Here is a 12,950-nt window from a genome sequence, read left to right as displayed (position 1 = left end):
GTCTATCGCTCCATATTTTCTCGAGCCATCATCTCCGCAATCTTTCTCACTGTCTGCTCCCTCACCACCTCCTTCCTCGCCTCCCTCACTCTCCTTCCGTGGCAGGATGATTCATTGTATTGCCTGTTCCCTACAGGTGTACCCTCGGAAGAAAACCCCTGCTGTGGACAGGATATGTGTGGGTGTACCTGCAGCAGAGGTGAGCCGCAGAATTACACACAGGACTCTTTGAAGCCAGAGCTGCACATGGTTGCAGACATTTCTGCAATTTCATACTGAATATCAGCCCTTCTGACAATCACCAACAATGTTGATGTTGAGGAATAACTTTTTGCATTCAATCATTCAAAACAAAAACCATACTTAAATGTCCAGGGAAGTTTGACTGGAACATTTGTACCTTTAATACCTAGGATATGTGATGTACCCATGATAGAAAGTATAAGACAATACAAACACACTTTTTTGTACAAGAAGAATCGAGAAGAAGAATCAGCTATGTTGTCATTTTACATATACACACAACAGAAGTTGTCTGCCTCTTATCCATCAGCCCACTCCTGGGGAGTAGTGATAGGCTTAAGCATCCAATCCCATAATGACCAGGCCACAATATTATTACATCCTGTAATAACTGTCTGTTAGTGTATCACAGGGCCACATATTGAAACAACCACCATTATACAACCTTTATATTAATACCCTTATATCATCAGCACTTAATTCAATCCTGGTTGTTTTTGGTAGAACCCTGATAGTCAACTCTAGTGGTAACAGAAAGGGCAGCGGTCTGTAAGGCTGGAGCACAAACCACAGTGGCACTGTATTCAGTTAAAACCTTTTCTATTGGTACAGGAAAGTGTACCTACTTTTCTAGGAAAGGGGATTGTACACTGTAGCCAGTCTTGTGCTTTAGAGAAAAGAAAAAAAAACCCAAAAAAAAAAACAACAAGCAGCACGAATTGCCTTCAGGGCCCGTGTTAAGTTCAGTAAACCTGTGAAATTGGCAGCAGAAAAAAAAAGAAAATACAAAAAACCCCAGCAGAGTTTTGGACAAATAAACCTTTAAATTGGCTGCGTAAAGCATCTTTACTCTCCCTGCCATGCACACACACACAGACACACACACACACACACACACAGGCAGCACCGCTGGAAGGGTGATTTAAACATAATCTCAAAAGCTGACAGGAAGTCGTGATTGGTGGGCTCTCTGCTGATATCCATCCTCTCTGCCACTGTTTACTCAAAGCCCAGTGTAAATGCCAGTGGAATATTGTGATTCACAAGACTCTGCTGATCACACACCACATTCCCATGCATTATTTACATCCAGATTAGCCCTCCTCTATGCATTCACCAGCACAGGTCACAAACAAGCTGCGATCAATGAGGAACCAGAATCAAATATTCATGCCATAGCCGGAGCCCCTAGGGTGATGTCATGTGACCGCAGTGTGTCACGGAGGCGACTTCCTGTCTCAGGCCTCTGGAGAGAAGTACAACCAGAAGCGTCAGGGAGGGAAAAAAAGAAATAAGCTGGGATAATGTTTGTTGTCGGAATTTACACAGACAGGGAGAAATGCTAATGGGATTTTTTTTTTCCTATGGATTTGTTCCTGTCGTGTTGGTTTAATGTGTGTTGCGTTGTGTGCATTCGGGGTTATTTGTTTTATTGATAAACACAAACCAGTCACACATAATCGCGTGTAAACTAGTCAATTAGGTGCAGTATTTAAAATAAGGACAACAATTTACTCTCTAGAAAGAAAACAACAGGAAATAAAGCAGCAGGAACACAGGAGAATTACAAACAAACAAGTGTCCACGGGGTGATTTGAAATGTCACCTCACAGCGTTTGTTTTCCAATGAGCCTTGTGTCTACACTACACTGCTTTTCTAATAAACTCCTCATTGTCTCCACCAGTGTTTTGGCTTGCTGGGAATCAATGGGGCTGGGAAAACCACCACCTTCAAGATGCTGACAGGAGATATCCCAGTCTCTGGTGGAGAGGCTTTCCTAAACGGATACAGGTGAGGTGCCTCGTCCCACTTGTGCACCCAGTAACTCATCATAATTAGCCACCCAAGATGGCTGTTCAGGTGGGGATGGAGCCGAGGAGATTTTTTTCCACAGCTGACACATTTTCTTGACTCGCTCTTGTTCTGTGTAACTTACCTTTCTATTCCTCCATCTCTCAAACTCAGACTTTTTTTTTCTTAATCCAGGCGGGGAATTTTTTGATATCTTATACATTTTGCTGTCTCTGTCCTTTTCTACTTCTCGCATGTCTCTGCATTGCGATATTCTCAGAAGTGCTGAAAACTCTGCTCTGCCTTTCTTCCTGCACCTTGCACAGCTTTCACATCTATCATTCCTTTTCACGTTCTCACCCCTGTACCTTCCTCCGCTGTTTCTCTATTTTTTTTCCTCCACTCCCAGAATCAGACACAAGAAATCTTTGTACATGCCAAAAAATACCTTGACACCAGCAATATGAGACACGCTAGCATGAGCAGGGGAAAAAGGATTTCACTTTCTTATTTTTAGGAACAAACAAGTCCCTCTTTGCTTCGGAATTTATCTGTGAGGTGGTGTGTCCCAGTGTGGTTGAGTGGGAGCTGCGGTTGGTTCAGTTTCTGCAGTTGCTGTAGCCTTTTCCCCAGGTTCTTATCTGGTCACAAGGGAGTGGTGGAACTGTCATCAATAGTCGTGATGATTGAATATAATTGCAATAAGTAATGACAAATAATCATCATTTTAGATTAATCAAATGCTTTTGATCAAACATTGGTGAAGCAAACATATTATCATTTTAGTGTCAGTCAGCTTGTCTCCTGTAGACTCCCTTATCGTCCTGAGCTCAGTGATGCTGGTCTGACACTAGCTGGGCACTGACCTGAAGCTGAAGCCTCCGCAAACACATGCTGAGCATTGACATGGTATTTGAAGTTTAAGCAGCAACAAAACATAAGTAGATGTTTGGTGAAATTATTGGCTATACATCATTCTGTCTAAGTGTTAAAATGAGTTTGAATCTGATCAATCATCACAAATCAAAAAACACATGCCATTTGTGTATACAACAGATTTGACTAGCGTGAGCCATAGAGACCAGATCAGAGGCTCAGAGACTTTTGGTGGAAACAAGGTGAAGGAGGTCAAGATAGATGTGGATACCCCCACTATTATTCAAATGCATATGATGGAGGAGAAAATGTCAAAAGCACAGCTGCAGCCCTAAAGAAATCACTGGATCTTGTTTTGAGAGTCAACCATATGCAAATCACGGTGGCACAAAGTACACACGCTCTGAAATAAACTCCAAACACCCTTCATCAGGTGTCTGACATTTGCAAAAGAACACCTTGACACTCTCCACACCACTCCTGAGAAAAAAAGTTTTGTGAAGCACAGAAAGTAGGTTGAACTTACAGCACCCTATATAGGGTGAAGTGTAAAAAAGAAAACATCGCCACAGCGGTGAAGTTCTGGGCCTGAGCGGCTTGACATTATCAAAGAAGAAATGAATTTTCAACTTTCTCAAAGTGTCTCACATGTTAATGTCATTGTGGCTGTCAGATGTTGCTGATACGAGGGACAACGACATCAAGTTATTGGGTATAGAATTACTTCAAAAGAGTTGAAATCTGACTCTCCAGGGGACCAATCAGAGTGCAGACTTTCAGATGTTGCACTTTAAAAGGGCTGTTTACACCAAAAATTCCTAGAAAATGAGATGTTACAAATCTTATTTAAAGGCAGAAGCAGGTCTGCTGTGTAGCTTTTAAATGTGAATTCTAAGAGTGTTTGAGATAAAAGAGAGTCGGGCAGACATAACATCCACATTCCTTTAAGCAAACCTACTCTTATCAAAGACCTTTATCAGGACTGAAAACAAACGTGGTATCACGTCAATAAAGCTTTCAGTCGTACCAGATTAGGACACCTCACACATACTGTTCACCTCTCTGATGTTGACCACTGCCATAAAAAACATTTAAGGGATTCAATATCATCCATGAAAAAAACTGAGGAATCAATTACCCTCAATAATAATAATACATTGTAATTCATAAAGAAAATGTATTTATGTCTTAGCATTATTGCCTGTAGAGGTCGCAAGCACCTTTTTATTTTACTTTTATTTACTTTAATAGCATTAATTATACTGTGAAGTTAATCAGTGTCAATTTTTCAACACATTTTAAAGTCTTGGCAGAACAATGGTGAAATATTGGTAAAATGTTTCTGTTCATTATAGCAGCTTCATTTGCTCATTTAGGACTAAAATCCACCAATATGTCAATAAAGGAATGTTTGTTTATCCCGTTTAATCATGATGAATTATGTTGATGATGAATTGTGATTAATTACAGCCATGGTTAATCATGATTCGGTAAGTATTTTGAAATGTTGTTTTCCGTGCATAAGAACACTGCTTGTCCTGGTTATTGGAAACAGAAGTGTAGTTTATTTTCCAATCCTCTGAAGTAAACTTTCAAACCACTGAAATGCACATGTTAGTATTTCATGCGAGAGAGTTTGGTTTTCATGTTTCATGCAGTGACTCAACCATTACCTGCATCTACTGTATGTTTTTTCGGGGTTTTTTTCCGCCAGCATACGGACTGAAATGAGGGACGTGCACCAGAGTTTGGGCTACTGTCCACAGTTTGATGCCATTGATAACCTGCTCACGGGGCGGGAACATCTGCAGTTTTACGCCAGGTTACGAGGAGTACCAGAACACGAGGTCGCCATGGTAACTATGACTCCTTTCTACTTCATGTGCAGAAAATGGCAGCAATAACTCAATTTTAGCCCGTGGCTGTGGGGTTCCTTTTAAAGGCAGTTCACCAAGATGAACGTTCCACGAAGATTACGGAGTAGATTAATGGGCTCTGTTTTCCTACAGTAAAATGTTGACACTTTAAATGCCAATCAGACATCATTTGAGAACAGGTTTATCATCTTTGAGATTGTTTTGTTGTTTTATTGTTGTTGTTTTTTTAAGCCATCCAATACAAATACTGTTCAAGCGGAGCACATGTAGGGGGGGGCTGTAGCACACGTCAGAGTGATAGATAACCTCGATGGGAGAAGCCATACATAATGAAAAATGGCCAGTGGTGGAGAAGCAGCAGCTGTGGGTTATGGCTCTACATTATTCAACAATGGCTGATAGGATGGCCAGCCTTGTGCAGCCTGCTCATGCTCTTGCACTGCCCTCATCTAAAACTGGAAGATCAAACGAGGAAGACTCTGGTGCCGACCAAGGACCTGAGAATTGGTGCTAAAGCTTTGATCTACGTCAATGCATTGAGATGAAATTTTGTTCTGCTACCGTGGTTTTATATTTCCCTGTCGCCAATTGTGATGTAAATGCCTTTTTTACTGCAGACAATTTGCGTTTTTACTGTATTCATGTGTGCATGCAAGCAACTATTGTGACATGTAAACATGTCCATTCAGAGCTGTTGGTGAAATTGTGATCACTGGCAGCGGTCTTGAACCTTGCTGTTTGATGATGAAGGTCTTACAGTGAGGCCAGCTGTCGTGACTCGTCCTTGAAAACCACAGACACTAAAATATTCATTAACAAAATAGATGGCATGCTATACTTTTGTCTACATTATCATTAGGGCTGTCAATATTATGCACCAATAATATGTAATTATTCAGATTAAAATGTTTAGGATCCAATAGTTCAACCATCTATCATCTTATTGTTGCTCTACTACATCGTAGTAGGAACACTCTTAACACGTTTCACAAGCCATTATCAACCAACACTGTGGAGCAGAATTTTGAGTTATACTTTGTTACATTCTTCTTGACATCTTAATCACAAATAATTGTGATCATGATTAATCATACTTAATCCACAGCGACCCTGTTTTTAATCAGAATTAACACAGTAATAACATTAAGCATTTATTTCCTGCCTTTCTCTCTCTCTTCACCAGGTGGCAGAGTGGGGTATCCAGAAGTTGGGCCTGATCAAGTATTCCAACAAGTGTGCAGGAACCTACAGCGGCGGGAACAAACGAAAACTTTCCACAGCGATCGCCTTGATGGGTTGCCCTCCAGTCATCTTTCTGGTGAGATACAGTTACAGCGATGTGGTGTGGCGTTCAGGTTGAGGTATAAGGACTCGGAGTGTAATACTTTGAATCAATATTTATGTACTGTGTATGTTGGTACCATAGTACTGTAGATCAGTTATTCTCTCTTTATAAGTGTGCACAGACAAGACGATAGCTGGAGCTCAGGTGAACTACCTTAGGCTACATATACATATTTAAAGTCAAGATACAAATATCATATTAAAATGATTCAAAATTACTACGTGAGGTGTTTCCCACAGGCTGCTGTGTCTACATTTTACAATAATATATTATTGAGGTTATGATGGTGTTCAGTAGACATTCCATATGCACATCTGTGTATTTGGGAGATTTGTTTCTACAATTTCTTTTTAAATAAATTTCCTTATGGGCTATATTTAATGTTAATCCTACATTTCAGTCCAATATAAATAGGAAAAATCTCATTTTAAACTAAAAAGAAATAAATAGATAAACTTCCTGTGGCAGTTCAAAGTCATTTTAAATTTGTTGTTTCTGCCCAGAGACGTTAAACATATTATATAATAAACTTCTAATCTTCCAAACAGCACATTTTATATTTTTGAGAAATGAACCAATTTTCACGGCACCCACAACATTTCCTACGGATTAAACTCCTGCTCGTCACTTATGAAAAACCATTTAAGTCGTTACCAAGAATTTACTGCATGGCGTGCTTTTAATTACATAGCAAATTAAGAAGTTAAAGTTTCAGCCACGACAACAGATGGTTAAATAATGACAACAGTTTTTTGTTTTTTTCTCTCCACGCCTTTTAAATAAATGCAAGAAAACCCACAATTAAATGTGTGGATGGTATATTTGTGAACTCCTGACTGACACTTGCCCTGAATAATTACCTAAGTTCCACATAAAACTGCGTTCAGCGAAGATTTTCTGGAGACCTTTGTCTTTGAGCTACAGACTCTCGACTTCTTCTCTTTCTAAAACTCCTCATTTATTCGCCTCAGCCTGGTCAGAACTTCACTTTAAGGCAGTGGAATAATGCCTTGTCAGTGTCTGTGTCACTTCCACTGTGGTGTGTGCTCACCCAGCAGCGACCGCACAGGCGGCCTTGGGGCCAGTGCCACGTACAATTTGCACAGGGACACGTTAGACACAGTGATGAAAAGGCCCAGTGGGGTTTGTAGGATCCTGAAAAACCCAGGTCTGGAGTGAAACCAGGCGATGGACGGAGTACTGACACTCTCTAATCATGCACCGACAGACCAGCCCTGAGGAAGGGAAAAAAAACCACTGATACAGTTTCAGTGTCTGTGCCCATGTGTGTTCTGTATCAGCACAACCAGATTTTACTGTTATCTCTTCTCGATGACTAGGTTCGACATTGAGACTTACTAGTACTCTGTGATTGGCAGCTAACGTGTCCTAAAACTAACTCAAGGTTTTCTGGCATAGTTTTGTCTCCATCTTCTAAACTTATTTTCATCCAGACACACTCGTATAAAACCCACAATCTTTGGGTTGATTTCAATTTAAGGAAGAATATTGTCCATGTCAGAGAAGTTTCATCCCAATTCCGAATCAATGTGTCTTCTTTGACTCCAGGCACCATTTTTACATGACATTCTATAGTCAAAAGTTTTTTTTTTTGTTTTTTTTCTTCGTATCATTAGATTTGAGATTCTCTTTGACTTCAGCTTCTTGTACAGTACATACTGTTAGTAAAAGTTACTTTCATTTCCCTTGACTTCAACCTTATTTGCGGTTCCGGCTATTCCAAGAATTTCTGAACCAATTGCGTCTCTTGTGTTGGTTTAGACTGTAATTACGTGGCACAAAAGAGTGCTGCATTTGAACAAGTGTACTTAGTATGTAAAATAGGCTTCACAATTTTGACAAAGAATTTCAGTCTCCATTCATTTTAAAACAGATAATAAAAAACAGCAAAGAAATCTAGAGGTTTAAGAATAATGACAATGTTGCTGAGTAGGTCTGAAGACTTTAACCAGTTCAAGTTAGTATTCTTTACCATGAAAACAAGTTAAACCTAGTCAAAAAGAGATTTTGATAAAAAAAATGGCAAAAAATGAAAAAAACGCAGAATTTGATAAAAAAAAATGGCAAAAAATGAAAAAAACAGCCAGATTTCTCTGGTTTTGCTTGTAGAGAAACTGAAAGACACATCATTTTGCAGAAGCCAAAAGTGTAGAAACATTATAAGAAGTAGTGAAGGTTTGAACTATATAAAAAATGTCAGGATGGACATATGTGTCACATGATACCTTCCAGAAAGGTACAAAAAAATGTAAATTTTCTTGCAGGATGAGCCGACGACAGGGATGGATCCCAAAGCCCGACGCTTCCTGTGGGACTGCATCCTCAGCATCATCAAGGAGGGACGCTCTGTCATTCTCACTTCACATAGGTGCGCGATCCCTTCTCCGTCTTTGATGGATTCACACTACACAACACCACAGGAGTTATTTTAAGTTGGAAGAGACACCATTACACTGCCTGTGAAATAATATACATATTCTGGTCATAATTGATTTGAGTTAGACTCCAGCTGACAGCTATTGTTTCCTGCTTTGCAGTGACTTTTGGTTGTGAGAAAAATTTGCTGCTTCAAGGCTTTCCATGAAGCGTGAGGGCGCATTGACTGGCTAAGAATTGAATGAAGCGTGAGGGCGCATTGACTGGCTGTTACCTTTTCCTTCCTGGAAAAGAAAAATAGTCAATATCCTTCCTGCATTCTTTTTATATTTTACTTTGTTTTCCTGATGCCAAGTTAAGTTTCTTAACTGAGAAGTTTTGTTTTTGAGGGGGCTTTTTTTACAGCTGAAACTAAACATTTAGCAGTTCAAGTGCCTCTACATTTCCAAAATCGCCCGGGTTTTTGCATCATCTGTGATCCTCACTCTTCCTGCGAATAATCTTTAATGTTGCTTTCATTTAAAATACATTGTCCACATTAATTCTGTTGCCTTCATGGAGATACAAGAGCATTTGTTGTCGTGCAGGGCAACGTGGCGGAGCTGGTCCATGGCGTAAGCAGGTGCTGGTGTTTTGTTAAGAGGCAAAAATCCCAGTCATAATCCTAAATGTGCCGTTCCTCTGAAAGGCTTCACAGGTTTTGCCCCGGTAACAAATGACTCCAGTCCAACAGAGAGAGAAAAATGAGGGAAACAACTTTACAACTGCAGATGGTTCTTTTTCATCTCAGTACTAACCAAATGTTTTCTCCATGGACTGAAACATTCACACTGGAACTTTCTGGAAGGTAGATTTCCAGTTGAATCAAATTGATTTAAATTAAATTCATTTGACTTTTCATTCATGAGCAGTATCCTTGAAGGCAACACTTTGGATTTAGTGTTCTTTTGAGATCAAGTTCATTTGAGCAGCACGGTGAAAAAACTGTGGGCAGAAAAATATCCATCAGAAAATAAAATATTTTTTATCTTGTCAACAGCATGGAGGAATGTGAGGCGCTGTGCACCCGCATGGCCATCATGGTGAATGGTGCCTTCAAGTGTCTGGGCAGCATCCAACATCTGAAGAACAGGTGAGGGTCCTCACATTCTACCTGATGCATTTTAGTAAATACACATTCTTCTTTTTGTATGATTTTGTATGATTTCCATTGCTTAAACTGTAAAGTATATGTAATACCCTGATCGCATAGATTGGCGATAAAAAGAATGTGGTTTGAGATCTACAAAGAAAACATGAAGAAAGGCAGTGCATTCTTGTTTCACCTGTAAGAAGTGATGGTCTTCAAAGAGAGGACTTTCTTTGACTTTAGTTCTTTTTACTTTATTTGCCAACTGTGTGTATGTGACTGTGAGTGAAAGGTATATAGTATAAATAGGTGAGACTTTTTCTCAACACTTTTTTGTGACTTAAAGTACACAAAACATATCTCTGCAAACTAGATACTTCTTACATACTTAAACTATGGACTGTACACACATTGGACGGGTCTTTAAAGTAAGTTAGTTTACTGTAAATGTAAGTCTGTGGAAAACGAGGAAACTTTGACTGTACCTCAAGTTTTTAATTAATTAATGATGATGACAGTCCATCCATCCATCCATTTTCATCCGCTTATCCGTTACCACACTGCACCATACCAACACCCCGTAAACCTTCCTGCGGGTGGTGAGTCCACTGGAACATGACAATCCTTAGGTCTAAATTGTTAATTGTACAGACAAGGCATTACATCAAATCATTCAGTGATTTGAACTCCTGTGGCTTCTGTGAATATGCAGTTGAAGGGCCAATTTTCTTTTTTCCAAGATATTGTAATAGGTTCTTGTTTGGCTTCATTTCTGTCTTTATAAAGTCAGATTTTCACATTTTCTACATTTTATTTCTTATTCTCTTCTATTGTTTCTTCAAATCCTTTGGTAATTGGCAGGGGAACAGTGATAGGACTTTGTATTCTAAGGCTATTTGAGTGTTGTGTTTGTTAACTATCTGATTACTAAAGGGCTTGACACTCTGAGGAAGTCATTGATGGACAACACAGTGCATTGTGTTTTCTGGAAAATAGAATTTAAACAAACTGCACAGAGCACATTGATAGGACTTTCAAACTGATTCTTGGAACCAAAAGGAAAGGGTGATAAGCAAAGAAAAACAAGTTGGTCTATTTGTTTTGATAGATTTAAAAGGCTTTTTTTTTCAGACATTCAGCTCCATCTCCAGAGTCTCTGTCCATTATATCTGGTTCACAAATGTTTCCTCTCAGACTCATGATTCTGTTTTCAACCTTCCTGCCCTCACCCCCCTTCCCCTTAATGGGTTCTGCACATGTCTCCTAATGTGTGTTGCTGCTCCTCAGTCTCAGATATATAACGTCCTTAATCCTCGGCACTCTGCTTGGCTGCCTAAGATTCAACTGACATTTCCCAAGGCCAGCACTTTTGCCCTGAGCCCTGCATGTAACGGTGAGGACCATCTATTACCTTAGGTACAGTCTAGTGACATTATTACCGCTCCATTGTTTGATCTTGTGAGAGGAAGGACGTTACACTCACACACGAGTACCGGACTCATGACAGGGATATGTGGTGGCAATTGTTGGCGGTGGGAAAGATCAATACACCTGGGATAAAGGGTGGAGCAGTCCATTTTTCAAGTCATACTGGGGATTAAGGGAAACGCCTGGAAGAGCAAGGAGGGGGCAACAGTGTCAAGGGTATTTCTCATCAAGAGCGTTTATGTCATGTTATTGGTCGGGCCTTTAGACGAGTGAGAAGAGAGATAAAAAAGAAACGTGAGGAACCGAGGAGAGTTGAGATGTAAGGAGCTAAGATGGAGGGGTAATTGACTGATTCTCCTTTAATTGCATCCTGTCTGTGGGGGAGAAAGGTTTGTAAATAATTTATGAGATATAGGATTGGCGAAAGCTATTGGGAGGGGGCAAACGACAGGAGCAAAGGGAGGAGAGTTTTAACATGTGTCCCTCTTCACTCTACATGCTAGCTGGTAAAAGGGGATTGCACAAGACATGACATGCAAGATAAGCACGGTGTCAACACTGAGGAATTTTTTTTCTTGCCTTTTTTTTCTTTCTTTTTCCCCAGATGTCACATGCACAATTTGCATTCCTTAAGAAATGCTATCTCTTAGTCCTCGGCACACAGTGAATGCTTTCTAATTAAATGCCCCTATCTCTAAAGTACTTGGTGTAATTAATGTTTCATGGGGTGTCGGGCCCCCGTTAATGACTGCAAAGGCAATTAAGGAATGCCTTCTCTGTTTCCTTTTCTTGTCACTGTGCCACCACATGTTTGTGCCACAATGGTGGGTCTCCTCTGTCCTCTGGTTTAACATGTGGATTTCAGAGGTACATTGTGTAAAAGGAACAACATCTACTCCTTAAGTCCAGTCCTTAACACGTGATGGCCTTCAATCATAACTCAAAATAGGGCCTGGTTTATTGTGTGTAGGTGCACAGCGCCACCTGGTATTCAACTCACTGGTTACTCAGACCTATGGTACGAAGTGCAATGGCTCTACTACATACTGTGATTCATCTTTGGTTATTGTTTGTTCCTGTATTTTGTTTACCGTCTTTTTATTTGATAGAATTTGTTTTTTTATATCATTTGAGTTTTTTAGGCCACAGAACTTTTTGCTTTTACAAGCAAAATTAGCTCATGCATCACAACATACAAAATGTGCCTATAGCAGCCCCTACTGGTAAGAGAGTGTAAACTAGCTTTAGCTCCGACCTGTGGTGTTGAGGGTCTCAGTCCAGCAGATGTTATAGCTGCTGCCACTTTGCTGAAGGTAAACGTTCCATCAGACAGCAGGGAATGAAATCATAGAGTGGGTGGGGGGCAGGGCACACCATTGTCACACGGTCTGAACAGCTGACCTGCGAAGCTGGGGGTCCTGCCTCTTCTCCTCTGCCTCCACCCCCAACTACTCCATCTCTTTTTGATTACAACACCCAGAAGGAGACGCAGTATCTCACCACGGGACAGCATTCACATTTTGACCCCCTGTTGCTCACGTGTAATACATGCCCCCCCACCCACCTTACGTCCATCCCATCCCCCTACCCATCTCCTTCAGAAACCTTTCACCATATTACTCTTTCTCTTTTATTAGTATTCTTATTATTCCTCCTACCCTTGCTCCCAGGTGGCAGGCCTTCCAACTCAGCCACCCGCGTCCTTGTTAGTGCTGCCCTCTTTGGTTCACTCATCACCCTGCCTTTGTCAGCACGTGTGTAGCACTGAGGCCACAAATCATCTGAAATAATCTACTTTAGTTGCCGAAAAATTTCATGGCATGTCAGGCAGGCCTGGGAGATTACGGACTGAATATCAGAAGA

General features: G+C 40.4%; 1 protein-coding gene across 8 annotated transcripts in view; it reads left to right on the top strand.

Annotated features, from left to right (window-relative positions):
- LOC103390832 (ATP-binding cassette sub-family A member 1) overlaps positions 1-12,950 on the top strand; it is a 154,402-nt gene that overhangs the window by 127,017 nt on the left and 14,435 nt on the right. For 7 of the 8 annotated variants that reach the window (XM_025054899.1, XM_025054866.1, XM_025054819.1 and 4 more), the window contains 6 exons: positions 137-199; positions 1,929-2,035; positions 4,626-4,767; positions 5,972-6,106; positions 8,419-8,522; positions 9,570-9,662. In XM_025054899.1, coding sequence (XP_024910667.1) covers positions 137-199; positions 1,929-2,035; positions 4,626-4,767; positions 5,972-6,106; positions 8,419-8,522; positions 9,570-9,662 — 644 coding nt within the window. Of the gene's footprint in view, positions 1-136; positions 200-1,928; positions 2,036-4,625; positions 4,768-5,971; positions 6,107-8,418; positions 8,523-8,691; positions 8,756-9,569; positions 9,663-12,950 lie in introns of those variants that run through there. The other variant, XM_025054916.1, reaches the window with a different exon arrangement.

Source organism: Cynoglossus semilaevis, chromosome 1 (assembly GCF_000523025.1).
Source record: "Cynoglossus semilaevis isolate Cse_v1.0 chromosome 1, Cse_v1.0, whole genome shotgun sequence".
NCBI lineage: Eukaryota > Metazoa > Chordata > Actinopteri > Pleuronectiformes > Cynoglossidae > Cynoglossus > Cynoglossus semilaevis.
Note: the sequence above shows the minus strand (reverse complement) of the source record. Positions and strands in the feature narration are given on the sequence as shown.